This window comes from Lampris incognitus, chromosome 1 (assembly GCF_029633865.1).
Source record: "Lampris incognitus isolate fLamInc1 chromosome 1, fLamInc1.hap2, whole genome shotgun sequence".
In the NCBI taxonomy this organism is placed as follows: Eukaryota; Metazoa; Chordata; class Actinopteri; order Lampriformes; family Lampridae; genus Lampris; species Lampris incognitus.
The window spans coordinates 100,330,691-100,352,326 of NC_079211.1; the positions used below are offsets into that span (position 1 = coordinate 100,330,691).

At 48.5% G+C, this 21,636-nt stretch overlaps 2 protein-coding genes across 2 annotated transcripts; both read left to right on the plus strand.

Annotated features, from left to right (window-relative positions):
* Window positions 1-672: 672 nt before the first annotated feature.
* On the plus strand, window positions 673-6,240 carry dusp2 (dual specificity phosphatase 2). Its single transcript, XM_056285454.1, has 4 exons — window positions 673-1,321; window positions 1,986-2,107; window positions 2,416-2,635; window positions 4,880-6,240. Exons 1-4 carry the CDS (start codon window positions 925-927, stop codon window positions 5,095-5,097), a joined length of 957 nt encoding a protein of 318 aa, XP_056141429.1. The 5' UTR covers window positions 673-924; the 3' UTR covers window positions 5,098-6,240.
* A 7,762-nt stretch (window positions 6,241-14,002) lies between these two features.
* On the plus strand, window positions 14,003-15,423 carry adra2b (adrenoceptor alpha 2B). Its single transcript, XM_056291400.1, is given in 8 exon segments — window positions 14,003-14,042; window positions 14,045-14,160; window positions 14,162-14,548; window positions 14,550-14,846; window positions 14,848-15,043; window positions 15,046-15,150; window positions 15,153-15,368; window positions 15,371-15,423. Coding segments are annotated over 8 exon segments (1,410 nt in total).
* Window positions 15,424-21,636: the final 6,213 nt, after the last annotated feature.

The following is a 21,636-nucleotide window of genomic DNA, read 5'->3' on the forward strand; positions in this document are numbered from 1 at the left end:
TGTGTTCTGCGTATGCCATTACAGGGGAAACGGGCAGAGGCCGGCGAAGCAGTGCTTTACATTTAATTCATTCAGTTTACATTTATGTTCTCCCAGTGTGTGCGTGCGTGCGCACGCACGCACGCACACACACAAACAAAATTTACAACAAAAAAAACTTAAAATCTTCACTAACAAACTGTTAACCGTCCTAAGGTTTTCTGGTTTTGCTCAAAAACTTGAGCATTTGTTGTTCAAGGGAGTTAGGAACGATAAATAAAGGATACGGTAAAAAAAAAAAATCCAGTAAACTGTCACTTTGTCTGTAATCTGCGTGGCAAAAAAAAAAATCCGGAAGGCCTCGAGGAGATATAATCAAACGTGCCCCAAATAGCAAATGTCAAAAACTATCAGGGGTCGAGCGGGTTTCACCTCTTAACGTGACGTCATCCAGCACAATAACATGGGATAACCCCCAACAACCACGTGCAACGTAGGAAAATCAGATTTGAGACGTCAATGTCCATATTAGGAGAACCGGGACGACCATATATGTCGATTCCGGCTGTGACGCATTTCAAGTAAGGAAAAACTGGGTGGGGCGGCGGTTTGTGTTCCGCCCTGCAACGCCCGCCCCTTCTCAGCTGTTATCAATGAAACAAGTGACAGAGGATTTAGAGCGGGTCTCTATTCCGGCCGGCAAGGATTTCAAACAATAAAACTACTGAGAAACTACGGGGAGGCTACAGTTTCGTGAATTTTGAATTGTGGAAGCCTTGGGTATTTTTCATTTTTTGAAGAATTAGACTAAAAAAAGGGGGATTTATCCCCCTCCTCCCCGGACACACAATCCACGCACGAAGTTGAAGCGCCTAAAATTTGAGAAACTTCTTTTTTTTTTTCTTCTTTTTTTTTTATCCTCCAGTCTTGTGGAATCGATATTTCATGACCATGAGTCTCATCACTGAGCCGCTTGAAATTGCTGGAAATGAACTGATTCCCATTCTGGGCACCACCCAGGATCGTTGCGGTGGCTGTGTTGTACTGGACTGTAGACCTTTCCTCGCCTTCTCCTGGGCGCACATACGCGAGTCCCGGAACGTGAACTGGAACTCGATGCTCCGCCGGAGGTCCAAGAGCTCGGTGGTCTGTCTGGAGTGGCTGATGCCGGACAAGGCCCTGTCAGGCCGGCTGAGACGGGGCGACTTCTCCGTGGTGGTGGTGGTGGACGAGAACAGCCGCTCCGCGGCCGACCTGAAGGCGGAGAGCTTGGCCAGCATGCTCCTCACCGCGCTCCAAGCAGAAGTTCCGAGGAACTGCGTGCAGATCTGTTTTCTGCAAGGTGACGAGACTTGCTTATTTTATTTTTTTCTGTTTAGAAAAAATAAAAAAGTGATCATAATCAACTCGGGAACGAACTTGATGCGGCAGAGGAGGAAACAGCCGAGTTGATGCAACGTGGTTGTGACTGTACAGATTTTTAAAAAAGGGGTATAAAAGTTGAAATAGCCTGTTGGGGATTAATAAGAAAAATTACTTTAAAAGCTCATTGATTGGATATAGTAACAAATCGCTGAACAGGAAATAGTTTTCAAATGTTCCCTAGAGAATATGGATAAATATCATCACGACAATCGCATGGACTTTAAACACGATACCTATAGATTATGTACGTTTGCAGAAATATACCACCTTTAAGAATCCAATTGGATCGTTTGGGAACATTATCAAACCGAAATTAGTTTCCAAATGATAGGTCCTCAGATATTTCCGACCCTGTCTTGCGAGACATTTCAGGCCGACAGATTCTCATTATCGCCGGCTACGTATCAATCATGACAATAGACAGAAATATCCTCCGGACATAACATCAATGAGTACTGAAGGGCTCTATTGTCCAGCCCTACTGTGCAGCCGGTGTCCCTACTTGACTGTCCCATAGTGTCTGAATGGAGGAGCCAGTGGTCGCTTGACTCAAATGTGTACTGTATTGTTCCCTTTGGCAGGTGGCTTTGCAGGCTTCTCCGGGGCCTATCCGGAGCTGTGCTACACCTCCCCCGGCAGCAACGTCTCTAGCGGGGACTCGGAGTCTACGGGGACAGACCACGTGACGCCGCTGTACGATCGGGTTAGTATTTACGCAGCGTGCAGAGCTGATAACAGGCTGAATTATATATATATATTAAAAAAAAACATCAACTACAAACATTAACGGACCCCCCCTTCATAAAAAACGTCAAGTGTAATTGACTCCACGTTGCACATATGGAGGAGCAGGCTGTTGCAGGTGTAGGTTCCAATACAGCTTCTGACACCATGTTGCAGGTGTAGGTGCACAGGCCTGCAAATAGGCCTACTTTACTATCATAACAACAACGGCCTCGTAACCCTCATCATCTGGTCGTCGTTAACCCTGTCCGACCGTGTGACTTACAGGAGGGCCCCGTGGAGCTGCTGCCCTTCCTGTTTTTAGGCAGTGCCGTCCACTCGTCGCGCAGAGAGACGCTGGCCGCGGCCGGCATCACGGCCGTGCTGAACGTGTCCTCCTCCTGCCCCAACCTGTACGAGGAGGAGCTGCTGTACCTCCGCCTCACCGTGGAGGACAGTCTGGCGGCGGACATCAGAGCCTGCTTCGCTGAGGCCATCGCTTTCATCGGTGAGACCCTCCCCTCCCCCTCCCCCTCCACCCACACACACCCACCCACACCTCCTCAGTTTTATACAGGGACAGACGTTTGTAGCCGCTCAGCATGGGCGTAGTCCGGGGGTGGGCGGGGTGGGTGAGGTCGCAGCGGGGAATGGTGCAACCTACACAAAAAAGAAGAAGAAAAGAGGTCAAACAACAGCGTAGATGAAGCCCACACTGGGAGGAAATAAGCTCATATGTCCTTCCCCTAAATTATACGTTGTGGTATACAATGAAGTGTATTTATAGTGGGTCAATTAAGGCCCACTTGCATAAGTTGTCCTGGACTCCATTTTTTGGGGGGGAAAAAAGACATGCCCCTTTTGATAGTGGTAATAACGGCAACAATGATAATAATCTTTATTTATATAAAGTTTCTTAAACAGAGTTTACAACGTAGTTCACAGGATACAACGGCGAACAAACCAGCAGCGATAGCATTGGAACAATGGGGCGCAGCTACTATATTTACCTAAAAATCCAATGTTTTTCTTCCCTTTCCTCCTCATTTTTTCCTCGACCTCACTTGAAAAACGTCACATAAGTCAAGGAAAAAACGTACATGGAAAATTTGGGGGGAGGACCTACGTATATGGGGCCGGCGGTGCCGGTGTGTGCCATGGAGGGGCCGTGAGTCTGTGCAGGTTTCCATTTCCCCACAACACTACAGTGAAGGATTTCAGCTGTCTGAACCGAGGACCAAACGGGGAAATCGGTTGGTGCGCTGGCGAAATGGAAACCTGCACAGACAACACGGCCCCTCCGTGGCACACGACCGGGCACCGCCGACATAGGAAAATTGAAGTAAAAATAGAAATTGACTAATGACGTGTCAAAAACATTTGCAGGGCTGTAGTGGACTTGACAGCCTTGCGTGCGTCACATATCGGAAAGCTGACTTTGATGCGGAAGAGAAATCTTTCTCGTGCGATGGGAAAGTTAGTTTTTTCGCAATTTGCTCAACCCCGAGTGTGTCTTCCTCTACCCCGCATAACACACATCATCATGGTCATCACACATTACTGTCATTAATCAACAGGATGGGGTTTCTAACAAAACTAGCTATTACAAAACTCCTGCGATGTCAAAGATGATACAGTCAAGACACATCCAGTCTGCTGGGCCACAGTGGCGCCCCCAGAAATCTTGCATAGGGGTGCCCAAATGGGGCCGCTGAAAATCTTGGGGTGGCACACCAAAACCAAAAGCTGTGACTGAGTTTCAGGAATTCTGTTATGCTGTTGTATTATACCGTATCGGCTAGTTGAAAACTGTCAATATGAGAGTTAAGGAATTGCATACTGAAATACTTGGGTTTATTTTTATTATTTTTTTACAGTTAATGTTACTAAATATCTGATTTGCATAGACTAATACCGGTACAGATAGCATTTTGAGTTCCACAACAATTCTGTTTTAATGTGTCATGTATCAGTATATATTGTAACGCATTAGACGGCTCATTGTTATATTGTATATGTCCAAAAATGAAAAACAAAACAAAAAATGCATAATCACGGTCAAACAATATACATTTTATTATAGCCTACTCACAACCTATTCAACATCCCTGCTTCATTAGGCTGCATTGATTTCAATACAGCTTTATTCACCTGTTGCTGTGTCTTTTGTAAACAAATATGTTACAGGCTATGTCCAAAAATGAAAAACGAAACCAAAAAAGCATGATCATAGACAACGTACATTTTACTATAGCCTACTCGCAACCTATTATATCCCTACTTTATTAGGTTACATTCTTTTCAATACAGCTTTATTCACCCATTGCTGTCTTTTCGTAAACGTATTATAGGCGATATCCAAAAATGAAAAGCAAAACGAAAAAAAAACAAAGCTGTCAGAGGCAGACTGTGCACGAGGGAGGGAGTGTGACGCAGCGACGGACGGTTAGAAGGGGCATTATTGATTTAAATGAGCAGCACATAATGTAAAATATCAGATAGAAGCATATTCTGCATAATCGGAAGCATATTCTGGAGTGACGGGGACAGTATCAGGGTGGCCGCCGCCACCCCTTGGGGGCGCCACTGCTGGTGAAGGGTTGTACGTGCAATCACTTACTTCCAAATCTGTCTTCTCTCACTGTAGTCTAACATATGTGAGTGTCAGTGAAGTTCTGCATTTGAGCAACTGAGAAAAAAATTGTAAGCATAGCAGATCCTCACCGCCCCCCCCCCTTGCTTTCTCCTTCAGACTCGGTGAAGGAGCGCGGAGGACGGGTGCTTGTGCACTGCCAGGCGGGCATCTCCCGCTCCGCCACCATCTGCCTGGCCTACCTCATGCACACGCAGCGCGTCAGGCTGGAGGAGGCCTTCGACTTTGTGAAGCAGCGCCGTCAGATCATCTCCCCCAACCTGGCCTTCATGGGGCAACTGCTGCAGTTTGAGACGGACGTTCTCTGCCGGGGATGAAGGAGGGGAGGGCGCAGGACATATTCTACTGTACGGGACATTCTCCGTCCGTCTCCCGTGGTTGGGGCCAAGGGGCGGGGGTGCGGTGTACGACAGCCATGACAGACTAAAGACGATTCTTTGCACTACTACATGAAACTGTTTTGTGGTTTTTCTTTTTAAATAAAAAAAACAGAACTCCAGGGGAGTGTACTTCCCATAGACCAGGTAACATACATTCAGAGACGAGCTTCTCGGTGAAATGTGAATCCCAACCTCAAGAAACTGAGAATATGGTTTAGTGAGTGCAGCAAGCAGCACACAAGAGCCGAGCCAAACTACAGCAATATGAACGCCTGAGCCGTGCCAGACTACATCCAGTCTCTCCCTGAGGTGGTCGGAGGGGAATCGTGTGTGTGTGTGTGTGTGTGTGTGTGTGTGTGTGTGTGTGTGTGTGTGTGTGTGTGTGTGTGTGTGTGTGTGTGTGTGTGTGTGTGTGTGTGTGTGTGTGTGTGTGTGTGTGTGTGGTTTTTGCTTGGTTTATGTGCCTTATTTTTATTGTTTTTGTAATTGCATGATGAACTGACTGAAGAAGTCCTTGTTACCAAACGATGCAGGGAAACCAGTGTGATGTGATGTGTCTTTATGAGACTTGTGTTTTTTTACGAGGGCGGCGCTGGATAAAATCTCATATCCTTTGTCCTAATAGATAAATGCAATCATGCGAGATGTATGCTGTCTGATTGTAAGAACCCTGTTTAGATGTTCATGTTTTTATCGTGTTCGTAGTGTTTTCTTTTTTTTTTACTAATTTATTTTGATATCGGCTGTGACGGTATAACCATTGTTACTGTCAGCTGTTGCACTTTATTCATAGGCGGTTTGGGTCTCCCCCCTGTTTTATTCACCGAAATTAAACACGCTGGGAAAACAAATACAGATTCTTTACTGTGGATCTTTTGCCTCCGATATGACAAATATGGCCATATGACTTCCTGTAGGCCTTCCCTGGAAAGTAGAAGTTGGCAAACAGTAGGAGTCACGCCAGTGTTCAGGTCTTCATCTCGATGTACTCTCCATTAAGAAAGGTCAGGAAATGTTCCACTCGTCCTTCTGTACCCTTTCCCCCCCCCCAATTTATAGGTGAAATTAAAGGACCATCAACCCCAGATATCGCTGTGTTCGTGCTGATTGTGTTGCTGATTTCTCTGAACCTATCAGATCACTATTATGCCAGGAGTGCATGGGTTCACCAGCGCCATGTGGGCTGTGTCCTTCTGGACAATCAATCACACCGACTTCTACATAACCATTTGCTCTCATCTCTGAGCCAGTGGACTGCCAGGTTGGCAGGACATGCCGTATCACTGCACAGTTGTTTCCGTTGGAGAGGAGGCTGGTTCTTTTCAGCCAAGGTCTATCAATACATCAACGGTGAGATTAAATCATGTTATAATGCCCGTTTGTCCCGTTCGCCTGTAGGCCCAGCCATCCGCCATATTGTAACGACCACGGATGACTAGAATGGCTAGCCGTTGGCTAACGGGGTCGGACGCTTTAGTTGATTGGTTAAGGCAGGTGACCCGGGTTCGCGTCCCGGCTGCTGCCTCGTCCCCCCCCCCCCCCCGAATTCACTACGATATTCATGAGCATATTTGACCCCGTGACCTGGACGTTGTGGAGAATCGGCCAAGTTCCCATGCAAGCCACCCCATGATGTCCTTGAGAAATTGCTTTCCAGTATGAAAGCTGCCAGCCACGTTATTAAATGGTAATGAATTCAAGGGTGGATGCCACCTCCCTTAACCCATCCATCCATTACCCAAACCGCTTATCCTGCTCTCAGGGTCGCGGGGACGCTGGAGCCTATCCCAGCAGTCATTGGGCGGCAGGCGGGGAGACACCCTGGACAGGCCGCCAGACCATCACGCAGGGCTGACACACACACCCACGCACATTCATACCTAGGAGCAATTTAGTACGGCTGATTCACCTGACCTACATGTGTTTGGACTGTGGGAGGAAACCCACGCAGACACGGGGAGAACATGCAAACTCCACACAGAGGACGACCCCCAAGGTTGGGCTACTCTGGGGATCGAACCCAGGCCCTTCTTGCTGTGAGGTGACCACGCTAACCACGGTGCCGCCCCTCCCTTATCCCCCCCCCTTTTTTCAAATTGCTCGCTTCTTTGCTGCAGCTATCCTTCCCCCAGTCATCTCTGACCACCGTTTGCACTCGTGTATCGCAACCTCCTTGCTCCATGCCTCCCCGATACACATGGCCCTCCTCGAAGAAAGTGACTTAGGGATTTTTTTTTAATAAACTTTGGACTGACTCCGGAGTGTCACACACTGGGGATTCTGGCTCATTGATACCCAGTTAAACCACAGTTTAAAAAAGATTCAGTGTTCAATGTCAAAGGTTAAGGATGAATGTGATTCGGGCTGCACAGTTCCCACCCGAGAGGTAACAATCCACGGTTGTATCTTCTCCATCCTATTCACCAGTCAAGAGAGGGGAAGGCGACTGGAGAACACGAAGTGTAAGGAGTTGGATGTCATCAAGCCAGCCACACACAGGTTGCACAGGTTTTGTCTCGCCTCTTGCCAGCCCACCGAGTAGCGCACCCAGTCAGTTCAACAGGGGCCGCTTACAGGCTGCTCGCGTATTTTTAGCAAGACGGCGCTCTCTAGCGACGTGCGGAAGCGGGCAGAATCCAAATGAAGAGGCCAGTTCACGACAAATCCGATAGGTGGCAATATCACACTAAAGATCACCGCCAAACACAAAGCCCACGCTCCCCCCCTTAATTTACTCCCTCACACAGTCCGCTTTCACCCGTATCCCTCAATCAGCTGCTCATATGCACACGCGTCAGTGTGCAAAACAAACGCGCGCGCGCGCGCACACACACACGTTTACTTAGGTCACTTTGGGGGACATTACAGAGACTAACATTCATATTCCTGGAGATTTAACCTAACCTTAACTATAACCATTACTTGCCTAACCCTTACCCTTACCCTAACCCTTACCCTTACCCTTACCCTTACCCTTACCCTTATCCTTACCCTAACCTTAATCACTGACCCCAAAATCATCTTTTCCCATTTAGGAGCACAGCTTTAGTCCCCAGTTGGACAAGCCATCCCCAATTAACCTGTCTTTACTCTAAAACGTGTCCCCAAAAGTAGGCTAAGTCAGGACGCGCGCGCGTCCTACCCGTATTCCTCTTGTCCCACAGTATTACTGCTTCTGCGTCTCTCGAAAACAGGCGTAGCACGACAAGGGATAAATCGGGTGGATGTGCGTTTTGAGTGCACATAATATGTGTATGTATGTAGGTGGATGACTTAATCATACTGTATAGCCTGTGCGTTTGTGTGCATGCCTATCAAGTCCAGTAGTTTTATGTGCGGATAATAAGTCTATGTGTACATGGCTGGTTTCGTGAAAATACAAAATAGTGTGTGTGTGTGTGCGCGCGCGTGCGCGTGCGTAATTGCGTGCACAAGAAGACAAAAAAGAAGAGAGAGAGATAGAGGTTGAGAGGATTTGCATAAAAATGACAATTCCGCTATATGTGGTGACTATGCGCTATTCACAGCTGATGAGCGTGTCATTCAAAGAAGAAATCACAGCCTGAGCAATCTGCTAACGAGCAGTAGGAGCGCAGGGAATACTGCTGATATTGTCAGCTGGAGGATCTCAATATGGTGATGTAACACACACGCACGCACGCACACGCACGCACGCACGCATACACACACAGAGTGCTGGCTGTCATTCAGCAAAAGCTGTTAGATTACTGCATGACCATTTGGAAGATCTCCCCCAATATTATTTGACGTGCCTGTATGGAGAGAAAGAGAGAAAGAGAGCAAAAAATAAAATCGGTTGTTCAAATAAGGCTTAAATGAAGAAAAAAAGAAAACACCCTCAAGGGGACACATCAAAATGGATTATGGGTCGTTTAAACCGTAATGGAAGCAGATGGCAAAAAAATATGTTACCTAATATGACAGAGACCAGGGTTATTCTCACTTGCAGTTAGCAATAATTTTCTTATTAGGCCTTTTGAGAAATATTCTCCTCTTTTTTTTTCTCCTTACAGCGACATAAAATCTCCTTTCACTGGGGGGGGGGGCTTTAGTAATAGCTTTGAATGAGATATAGGAGTTTTGAATAGAGCATAAAACTGCCCCCAAAACTTCTCAAGAGTATGAGTGTCCTCCCTGGACAGGTAAAGACGGATACTTCCCCAGCCGCATGAGTCCAGGTGCCAAATGAATGTCACCGATGCGTGGTGTGCGGCGGTGTGCAAATATGAAGTTTTCTCAAACTAGAAGTAAGGTTGTGCATTACGTAACTGTGACGCATCCTCACCCACAGTCTCATTTCCTTTCCCTCTCCGCATACATAGGCGCGCGCCAGCGTGTGTGCGCGTGTGCGTGCGTGCGTGCGTGTGCGCCCGCCGCACAGACACCCCAAAGCAGCGCGTTCTCACATTCATAACACACTCTTTCGGAGTAGTTTCAAGAACCTGAATAATTTGTGCTCCAGCAGGGTAACCCCGGCATCGGTGGCACGCCCCTCTCCCCCAGAATCCATTTTCGGCGCGTTAATAACCGCACTCCCCAACGAAAACAGAAACACTTGATTGGAGTGCACTCTCCCGCTAAAAGCTTTATGCTCTTCCTTGTTATATTTACAATGGGCGGTGTGGAGCCGAAAATGCACAGCCATTATTGAGGTCACGTATGAAGAGAGTGTTGCTTTGAATCATAATTCCACGGGTTCTCGCATTAAACCAGCACCGTGTGTGTGTGTGTGGGGGGGGACGGCACCACAAAAGCAAATAAACAGGTCGTCCTGCCCACACGCCATTCATAAGAATGGGTTTGCGTGTGTGTGTGTGGGGGGGGGGGGGCGGGGGTCGTGAGTTTAGAGAGGCCTCCTACCCACTTCTCAGCGCCACAGAACATATTCCACGGTTTAATTTACGCCTCTATACAACGGGGGGGGGGTTTGATGCATTCTTCACTCGTTAACTGAACATCAGTCACTTGATCTGCGGTGGAGAGCGAGTCGTGAGTAGATCCCAGATCTCCCTGCTCCCCCACGGGAGGAAGCATGGCGCTCAAGAGAGGAAAGATTTGGATGAAAGCTGAGCGAGCGGTGGTGTAAAAGCACCTGCGCAGATAAGGTGCAACGTTTCTGATGTCCTGGCCCTTTCTCAGAGAGCCCCTCTTGTAAAGTGTTCTTTGCAATGTGAGCTGATTGTATGGTACAAATATTGCTTGCCGTTATCTTCACTTACACTGGAAAAGTCCTTCCCTCACGAACAAGAAACCCTACCTGTACTTCAAGGTTGTTACCTATGTGCGTTTTTCTCACTTTACACTCATGCCAGACTAAGTGCCCTGTTTCCAGAGCACAGTTACGAATAGACACCCAGAGGTTACACAAGTTTAACAAAGATCAGCCCCAGGGGGCAAAGTATTGGGAATTGGGAATACAACGTTGTCGCACAGTAATGATAGATTAGGCTAACGACCACAAAGACGACGGTGATGACGATGATGGCAATGACAATGATGATGATGTTGATGATCACGAGGCTGGTGAGGCCTCAATATTCAGCTGAAGCAAGGGAGAGAGAATGGGGTGGTGAAGAAGCTGGGAACGAGGAAGCCTGGGCGCAGATTCGGGAGGGGGTGGTTGTAGGGGGACATGTCCCCTCCCACTTCTGAAAACATGAAGTCCCCCCCCCCCCAAGGAAATGATTTCTAAGCCGTCCATTATCCGAACCGCTTATCCTGCTCTCCAGGGGTCGAGGGGATGCTGGAGCCTATCCCGGCAGTCATCGGGAGGCGGGCGGGGAGACACCTGCCGCCCCAATGACTGCTGGGATAAATTATGTAATTAAAAAATATGTATTTGATAAGTCAATTGCACTTTTGAAATAATTCACACATAAACACAACATTTTTGAAGGTTTTGTTTATGTCCCCCCCTGTGTAGCCTGCTCAGTGGTCTGAACCAAGTGGGGAATTTGGGAAATGACGTTAACGGTTGACGTCATCCTGATGCGTGGCTTGCTATTGGACTACGTTTCCCGGATTCCGTCTTTGTAGCGCGTCGGCGTTGCGTCTTTCGTTCGTGGGTTGGTGAACGGTGTAACTGGCGACTGCTAGCGCCGTTGGCTAGTCTTGTGATGGTGCCTTGTAAGTAATTTTGTTCAAAGATAATCTACCCATCAAGAGAATAAAAGGCTTAAAAACGTAACCAGACTGTGTTTTACTGCCTCAAGTGAATTAACTTTATCCCAGCCAGAGCCATGTTTAAGCTAGCTTGCTAGCTAATGTTACGTTGGTCATACCTGTAAAACTTCCATAACAGCCCCGCGTGCGTTGGCTTGTACCCGGCCATTATTAGAGACAGGCGTTTATATTTTAGTTATCCATCCATCCACCCATCATCCACCCATCCATCATCCACCCATCCATTATCCGAACCGCTTATCTGCTATCCCAGCAGTAACTATTTAAATGTGAGCCAGCTCCCATTAGCTAGCTACTGTGCCCTTATGCTAACGCTATAGCCTCCTGTAGCCCACATTAACACCCAGTGCTCATTATGGCGTATATTAGCGTTAAATTAGAGTTAAAGTATATTAATTCCTTCCATAATTAACCTGAGTTATGCTCGTGCGTGCACGTGCGTGTGTGTGTGAGAGAGCCAGCTCAGGACATCTACCAAAATATGGCAGAGAAAAGAAGCTAGGTGACATCAGGACCTCTTTTGTAAGCTCAAAACGCGACCGTGTAAGTGGGAAGACCCCTGTAATACTACAAGCACTAGTTGATAAAGCCCCCCCTCAGAGAAAAGGAATGACGGACTAATACAAATGTTCAATAATTGTGCTATTAGATAACAACGGTAAAAAAATTCGTGGAGGGCAGCAACACGCAGAGGGACAGAGACAGGGAGTCTCAGGTACGGTGTCACAGTTGTAGTCTTGAGAAAATTCCATATTTTTTGTTCCCCCCCCCCAAGGTGTAGCGAGATCTGAGCCCTTGCGAGGAAGAAAAACGTAGAAGAAGAGCACGACAATGGGATAGAAATGATCAACTCTACAACTCAGCAGCAGCAAACCCACATTCATTAACGATGGCGAGGATGAGAATGGCATCATATGGTGTAGGACAGATGACACAGCTTTATAGATCTCAGCAGAAGATTTCCAGGTCGAGGTGATGTACCTTATTGCGCAATAGCATTGGCTCCGCTGGCTGGGTATAGGCTCAGCGAGAGAGGGGTGGGGAGGGTGGGGAGTAGAGAGAAAGGGTCCCATGACGTCCACGGCTCCACACTGACATCACCGGGTTCAAAGAGAAGTGCAGGAGGGAGATGAGAGGCGTTCCAGTTATTAGACTGTGTGTAAGGTCCTGCTCACAACTGGAGGAGACTGTACGCGCCGCCGCCGCGCCTGCAAGGGGAAGCGCCAGAGTCACAGCAAGCCATCCGAGCGAACCTCTGACGGAAGGGCCGCGCCAGCAAAGCGCGCGGCGTGGAGGACGACGGTCCAGATGTGCTCCGAAGCCTGGGAGCCGCGTCCAAACCCCCAAAATAAGCAACTCGCCCGTGAAAAGGAGAACGGGCTTATTTGTGCGGGGGGGCCGATAAGTTTTTCCAATCGGTGAAGCGGACTGCCCTGTCGGCGCTCTGCTGCACGGTGAACCCGAGATAGGCGCACACGGGAGGCTTCCTCCGTTTTTTTTTTTGTTTTTTTTTTTAAAATTGTGTGTGTGTGTGTGTGTTTTTAGGAGCAGAAAATCCAAAATACGAATAACTGCATCTGACAGTTGTAGATATAGCATTTTATCCGGACTCTCTAGTCATCTCAACTGCTCCTGTAGACTCGCCCTCTTCCCGGTAAGACGGTCATGCGTGCGCACGTCTCCGGCGCAATACGCACGGAGAGCGTTAAAGTTCATAGTCGTTTGTCCCCGTTGCATCATGCACATTAGACGGCGTGCATGTTTTTTCGATGTTTCCCCCCTTCTTCTTCTTCTTCTTCTTCTTTCTTCTTCTTCTTCTTGTCTTGATTTAATTTGAGCTCAGTCAGAACCATTTCTATCTTCGCAGCCTTAATCTCACGAGAGACACGACACGACCTCTGGAGAAGTTGTAAATATTTGGACTGCGCTTAAAGCAGACATAGACTGGCGTGCAAAGCTCCGTTTAACGGAGGGGAGAGGGGGGGAAACCACTTTTCATTGTAAAATAAAAAAAACAATTCTTATTTTTCTGCAACGTGACAACGATTCCCCCCCCCCCCATATAATCCGAAGCACTGATCGGCGTCTTGACGCATATTGGCCGGGACTATTTTGCATGATTAAAATGGACTTGGAGGACCTGCCGTGGAGGATGCGAGGGAGCTAGCATTTGCCAGTGACAAAATAAAAACCACAGAAAAACTGCAAAGGTAAATATCACACTGATTGTGTCATTAATAACTTTTATTATCAGACATTATAACAGTATATTAACAAGTTCTCACTAATTCATGTTATTAATAACAAAAAAATTAGCAATGCATTTTGTTACCACCTCTCTATTGTAAATGCAATTAATTCAAGCCCTCATATTCTGTGAGTGTCAGGTGTGCCCTCTTAGTAAATTCCTCAAACAAAGTGCATTCAGTGACCATAGTTATTTTGTATTTTAAAGACTCCTCCAAAGCCTCGACAAGTCCAAGCCATGGCTCGGTTATGGACATGGTTGCTCTATGGAGCTGAACAGCTGGAACACCAGCGTGACCATCGGCGCCTCCATCCCCTGCAACCAGAGCGTATTGAAGCTGGCACATACTCCCCTGAAGCCACGGCAATCTTCGCCACCGCCATTACCCTTATGGTCGTCTTCACCATTGTGGGAAACATCATGGTCATCATCGCGTGCTGACCAGTCGGTCCCTTCGAGGTCCACAGAATCTGTTTTTAGTGTCCCTGGCTGCAGCGGACATTTTAGTGGCCACACTTATCATCCCCTTCTCATTGGCCAATGAACTGGTTGGGCTACTGGTACTTCAAATCTCTGTGGTGTGAAATCTACCTGGCACTGGATGTTTTGTTTTGCACCTCGTCCATCGCTCACCTATGTGCTATCTCGTTGGACCGCTACCTGTCAATCTCCCGTGTCACCTATGGCCGTCAGCGGACTCCGAGACGCATCAAAGCTGCCATCGTGGTGGTGTGGCTCATGTCAGCCATCATTTCTTTCCCTCCACTGCTGTCTCTGAACAAAAGTGAGCCTGGATCAGATGAGCTTGAGAGGGGACCTCAGTGCCAGCTGAACGATGAACGCTGGTATATTCTTTATTCCACCATCGGCTCCTTCTTTGCTCCGTGTCTCATCATGATCCTGGTCTATGTAAGAATCTACCAAATTGCCAAGCAAGAGAACACGGTGCCCGCCGGGTGAACCCAGGAAAGATGGGGTGGGCTGCGCCACGCCAAATCAGCCTTCGCGACATGCACATGCCAACGGGAAGGATGATGAAGACAGCACCCCACCTTCAACAAAGAAAACTTCCAATGCCAGACCCCTACCTTGGCCATCACTCCCTCTCCTTCCCAAAAGCGGCTCCTCATCCTCCTCTAACCCCACCCGAATACTCTCCTGCAACCCTCCATCCCCCTCGCCAGCCTTGACTCCGGGCTCAGACACCCTCCCTACATCTCCCACCCAGCTTCCTCCCACCTAATCTGCCTCAGTCTGCCCCTGCCAAGACCAAAGGCCAAGGCAAGAAGACCAAGTACCTGGGAAGGAAAAAAGCTGACAACAACAATGGCGACAGCTCAAGCACAGAGAGTGACATTGAGCACAGCCATGGTGGGACAGAGGCAGCACCAGCATGGCAGGGTTCACCCGCTGGTGGGGGTGTCCACTCCCCGCCTCCGCCCAGCGCTACCGCAACATGATGGCCACTTCCAAGGGAGCTCGGCTGGTGCCAGGGAGGAAATCCAAATCGGAGAGCACCCAGGAAGCGGCCAGACGTAAAGCATGGTGAACCGGGAGAAACGTTTCACCTTCGTGCTGGCCGTGGTGATAGGTGTTTTTGTGGTCTGTTGGTTCCCCTTCTTCTTCTCCTACTCACTACAGGCAGTGTGCCCTGATACCTGCACCCTTCCCGAACCCCTCTTTAAATTTTTCTTCTGGATTGGCTACTGCAACTCTTCACTGAACCCGGTTATATACACTATCTTCAACAAAGACTTCGAAAGGCCTTCAAAAAGATATTGGGCATGGACACAAAGGGGACATTCTTCTAGAGCGCCCCCCCCCACCCCCACCCCCAACCCCACCCCCTCCGTATTACTGCCTGGACATGAAAATTTCCACTTCCAAGGTTTAAGACAAGAAATACATTGCCAATCTTTCAACTTTCTCACTGACATCACAAAGGGCTGCTGTTTCAAGATGTGTTCAACTGTGGAAAATCCACTGCAAAAAATCCAGAAGTGAGAGGGTACAGCCAAGTCTGCACAACACGCAACTGAGGCTGAATACGACGTCAGCTTGCGGTTGATACACAAATAACTGTATAAAGGACGCAGGAGAAACACACATGGAATGAAAGGAGAGACTTCATAACCAACTGCTCCAAGTCATCTGTATTGCAGACAACATCTTGAATGCCGAGTTTTGTCATCAGGTCACATGGTGCAATGTGTTATGCAGGACACTAAACGAGGAGTAGTGTTTCACTGGTAGGGTCTTTTTAAAGATTTCTAGCAGATGAAAGATGAGAGGTGTTATCGTATAAAATCATGTTTTTGGCAACAACACAGGGCTGGGAGATGAGAGACTGGTGTGCACGAAAAATCAGGAGAATTTGCTTTCTTTTTGGGGCTGAGAGTGAGTGCAGCATATTCATGTAGAAATGTTTGGTAATCATCATTCATCATCAATCATCATTCTTTGTTTGCCATTATAGACTCCAGTATTGTAAATGAAAACCAGAAAGTGAAACCTGAACTCAGATACCTGCAAGCCCAAAGGCACAACATTTATAGAGAGCACAAAGAGAAACGCATTGCCTTCTGGCCCTTTCTTGCATCTGCAGCCTACGTTTGCCCAATTGCAGGGCTAGAATATGTTCTCTGAGCTGAGGTGCAAATAAAGCACACAAGAACACCTGGCCAGCTGGCCCTGTTGTTTTGCAGTCAGACATCTTGCCCTTGCTTGCCAGGGGTCATGTAATGGGACAATACATAAGGTGTTCAACGGAGTCCACCTATTAATCTACCCGCTAAAGACATTTAAGACTTTTTTTGGCCACAAGAAAAAGGACAAGGAAAGAAAACCACTTTTAATTAGTCAGATGAACCTAAACAGAACAGCACAATTGCTCCCTGCCTGGAGCGACCTCACAGTTTCCTTTTTGAGCTTGTTTGGACCGCCGAACTTCGCGTTATTGGACTGGACCAGCTAACGTCCCAATGTTTACTGAATCTTTGAACTTCTGCCTCAAATTGTGGACATTTAAGAGGCGAACAAAAATTGTTTTAGCCTCTCGAAACCTGACCAGCTGATTGGTTCTATATGAGTTTGTATGTCATGAGGGAGGTGGAGAAGACAAGACTCTCACATGCGAATAAATTAACATGTGTCACAACACTTAAGTCTAACACTGATGAGAAACCCTTGTCATAATCAGATATAGTAATGGTGAGACGTGGCTGTTTTACACTGGCCATACATGACGGATGAACAATCCTTAGAACAATGTGTTCAGGGACTTACTGTGTGACCCATAAGTCTGCCTACATGAAAATTGTGAACTGTTTGCTCGAGTCGGTCCAAGACCAACTGATTTGGCACGTTGCCTGCACTGGGCCTCTATATGGCACATTACTTTGTTGCTTAGTGGCACGAATGCCTTGTACATTTATTATTCTCACAAAGAGCCTTAATGCTTTGTGAGTTTCTTTAAAACACCGAAAGAGTCTATTACTGTGAGTACGACACAGCCATATTGACTCTAGGGACAAGGGCTGTCAGCAGCAACACTTCTCTTCAGTCATTGTCTAATTCTGCCTGACCTGTGCGTGTGTGTGTGTTTGCGTGTGTGTGTGTTTGCGTGTGCATGCATGCATGTGTGTGCATGCGTGTGTGTGCACGCGTGTTATGTGTGTGCGTGCATGGACATGTGTTTGCGTGTGTGTGTGCAGGTTTTTGTTCATGTGTTTAGGAATGTAGATGTGATTGTGGATTGTGTGTGTGTGTGTGCGTGTGTGTGTGCGTGTGTGTGTGTGCGCGCAGCGCGCCAGAGTGCGCTAACCTGTTAAGCTTCGCCGCTCTTCTCAAGACAGTGTCGGCGCCTGCCTTGGCTGCTATGTGTTGACGATCTAATATCTACTGGTGGTTACGTCTGATGGACAAGTGGCAATATCAATAGCCCGTCGTTATTTTGAGAAAAAATATGAGTTTAAAGTCGGCATCAGTAAATGATTCTGAGTGATTACCCTCAAGGGACCAAAGAGCCATATGACACCAGTGTGACAGTGTAGTACGGCTCTGTGTTACTTTAACAACTCATTTACAGAGGTTTGTTAGCGAGGCGTGTTCACGAGAGACGAGTATTGAAAACACTGTATTATTTATTAAGAACAATTTTCGTGTTTTCTGTCCGTGATATTTAATTGTTTATTTCCGCCGAGCCCGCGCGCTGGAGCGTCGAGCGTGCTTAAACTGATCAAAGAGCGAGCATATTTGTGCATAGTTTTTGAACACGTTTGAAGCAGAACTAGATTTATTGGAGATTTCTGCTATGGAGCCGCAGCTCGAGGAGGAATTGAATTTCATCGGGCTTCGTTTGAGGCTCGACGGCGTTTTAAGCCCCCCCCCCCCAACGTACTCTTCAAGGCAGCGCTGCGTGGAAGGCACGCCCCGCCCCCTACAGTTTCAGCCAATCACAGCACTGGCGCTAACCCGAACCCTAACCAGCGCTGTGATTGGATGAAACTGTTGGGGCGGGGAGGGAGTGTCTTCCATGCAGCGCTGCCCGGAAGAGTACGTTGGAGGGGGGGGGGGGCTTAAAGCGCCGTCGAAGTCGTTTGAGAGAACACGAGCTTTGAGTCGTGCGCGTTAAATTCCCAGCCGCAAACCCGCAGCATGCGTCGCCGCCATCGTTTCCTCTGTACTAGAGATGGTCCAGTCTGAGATACGAGCACATCCGTTAGCGTAGTAATTTAAGCAAGTCTTGTGTCATAGGAGAAGCTCTCGTTTCCTAATGTTACAAACGTTTTGGAGTTTTTTTGTTTTGTTTTGTTCTTTTTCCTCTGAATATGTAATCACACACGAACGTGTCATCCGAGCCTGTAGGTCATTTCACTTGGACGAGTCGGATCGCTCGCTTCGCTACCGGACTTCGACGCCGCGCTCCGTGGTGCACGAACCTGCTAAGAGATCGATGTTGATTATTGATCATCCCTGGTGGCTCGACGTTAAGAGCTGCGTTCACGTGTACAACTGCCCCTCCCCCATCCCCGCACCCCACCCCATCCCTCATCATGTTTAAACTGGTCGTAGTCTCTCTGAAGAACTGCCGAGGAACTGCAGCGTAACTACATAACCGCATAAACACCATGAATGCGAGCACTTTCCGAGGAGTATGAGCGTGGCAGTACTGCTCAGACCCCCCCCCCCCCGTCCCACAGCTTGGTGTGGTGGAGGCCGCCGCTGTGTTTATTCCGTAACTTCGGAATTACGGCTTCAGTGTGACACATGCGCCGTTTGTCGCTTGTCAAACCGGGGCACCCTTCTGTTCCTCATGAAATGACCCAGCTCTCTCTCTCTCTCTCTCTCTCTCTCTCTCTCTCTCTCTCTCTCTCTCTCTCTCTCTCTCTCTCTCTCTCTCTCTCTCTCTCTCTCTCTCTCTCTCTCTCTCTCCTCTCTCTCTCTCCCTCTCTCTCTCCTCTCTCTCTCTCTCTCTCTCTCTCTCTCTCTCTCATTCTCTCTCTCTCTCTCTCTCTCTCTCTCTCTCTCTCTTCTTTCTTTCTCTCCTGTCGCGTTTGGATCATTACTATGTGGTCTGAGCCTTATGATCTCATAAACCTTCTGCCACCCACCACTCCCCCTCCTCCTCCTCCCCCATCTATCATACTCCTACTCCAGTTTTAAAATAAAGCGATTTGAAAACGTATGACATGGCGTCACTTCCATCATTTTAGTCGTACTCATGCTGACATAATCATGTGGGAGGGGGCAACAAAGGCCCCAACTTTGGATGCCCCCTCCCTCTGTGTGAGTTTAGAGTGAGATATAATGATGCTATTTTCTTTTTTTTTTAAATTTTTTACATGTAGTTTTTTTTGGGGGGGGGGTTCCCCCCTATTTCTCCCCAATTGTATCTGGTCAGGGCAGCACAGTGGCGCAGTGGTTAGTGTGGTCGCCTCATAGCAAGAAGGTCCTGGGTTAGAGCCCCAGGGTAGTCCAACCTTGGGGGTCGTCCAAAGTCACCCTCTGTGAGGAGTTTGCATGTTCTCCCCGTGTCTGCGTGGGTTTCCTCCGGGTGCTCTGGTTTCCTCCCACTCCTCCCACAGTCCAAAGACATGTAGGTCAGGTGAATCAGCCATACTAAATTGTCCCTAGTGTGTGTGTGTGTGTGTGTGTGTGTGTGTGTGTGTGTGTGTCTCGGCCCTGTGCTGGCCTGGCGGCCTGTCCAGGGTGTCTCCCCGCCTGCCGCCCAATGACTGCTGGGATAGACTCCAGCATCCCCGCAACCCTGAGAGCAGGATAAGCGGTTTGGATGATGGACGGATGTATCCGGCCAATTACCCCACTCTTCCGAGCCATCCCGGTCGCTGCTCCGCCCCCTCTGCCGATCCGGGGAGGGCTGCTCATGCCTCCTCCGATACATGTGGAGTCACCAGCCGCTTCTTTTCACCTGACAGTGAGGAGTTTCACCAGGGGGACGTAGCGCGTGGGAGGATCACGCTATTCCCCCCCAGCCCCCCCCTCCTGGAATAGGCGCCCCGACTGACCAGAGGAGGCGCTAGTGCAGCGACCAGGACACATACCCACATCCGGCTTCCCACCTGCAGACACGGCCAATTGTGTCTGTAGGGACGCCCGACCAAGCCGGGGGTAACACAGGGGATTCGAACCGGCGATCCCCGTGTTGGTAGGCAACGGAATAGACCGCCACACCACCCGGACACCCTTTACATGTAGTGTAAACTAAAGCGTAGCCTGAAACATCTCTCGCCTTTTAACCATAACTGAATATCGTCCATTAGATGGTGGGCAGTCGGCAGGTCTGTCCGTGTGACGTGAGACCAACAGTCTGAGACCAGAAGCTGCCAACAGGAAGCCGTGCTTGACATTAAAACTGAATGACAGCATGCCGGTGTTAAGCGCGCCCCACGCACGCACACACGCGCACGCACGCACGCACGCCGAACGTGGCGCCCTACACGAGCTGTTAAATTACTGTTTACATCTCGAGACGTTCAGCTGACAAGCAGATGCAGACGCACACGCCGCGCCTTCGCAACCTTTGCTGGAGGTCAGTAGGTCTATGGTGAATTGTGAATTTCTCGGGGATTTCTCAATCGGCCTCAACGCCAACCCATTTCTCTCTCTCTCCACACACACACACGCACACACACACACACACGCACGGAGACACGAGAGGAGCTGCATTAAGTGGCCACCTCATCTGCTTATCCTCAGAATTTAATTTCCATATTCATGGCTGCGGCGTTATCTGGGTGGTGATAGGCGCTGCTGAGCAGACGACTTGTCGTGTCGGAGAACAGAGAGCAGCGGGGAGTGATGTCGATAGAGGCGGCTACTCTCCCAATACCTCTGCGCCTCTCGCCTCCCCCGAGGACGTCCGCCAGCCCGGCGGGGTTAGGAGTGGACACACTGACCCACATGCTGCAGCACCCACGTCACAGTTTGTTTGTTTTTTTTGTTTTACAACTGTTCTCAATACCGAGTTACATTTTCCAAATCGAATCAATTGTTTCAAAATTAACGAATGTCACAGCAATGAAAAAAAATGATGCGCAGTTTAAGTCCACATAGGCTGCTATTGTGTTGAACTGCGCGAGGAGTTTTGAAAAGGGGAACTCGGTGCTGAGAAATACGTGAAACCAATTGTAAAAAACTGTGAGCTCCTCGTTCACACACATAAAAGAAACACGTGCATACACCCACAAACACACACAGTGTACAGAGCCACACACAGATAATCACAAACGCACAAACTTGCAGGGCGTTATGCACACTGGAGACGCGCACATGCACGCACACGCATCCATTCATACGCAACCATTTGCACAACCATTTGCAGCCATTTGCACACGTAAAAATCATGCACAGAGCCACGCGTACACACGCGCGCGCGCACACACACACAAAAACACAACATTTGTGCTGAAGATTTGTGATGGATGTAGCGCTCCGCCAATTGAATATGGATGTGTGCGGAGGGTATTTCACCGCTGAGCATTTTACAATTCCCCGTCTCCCCC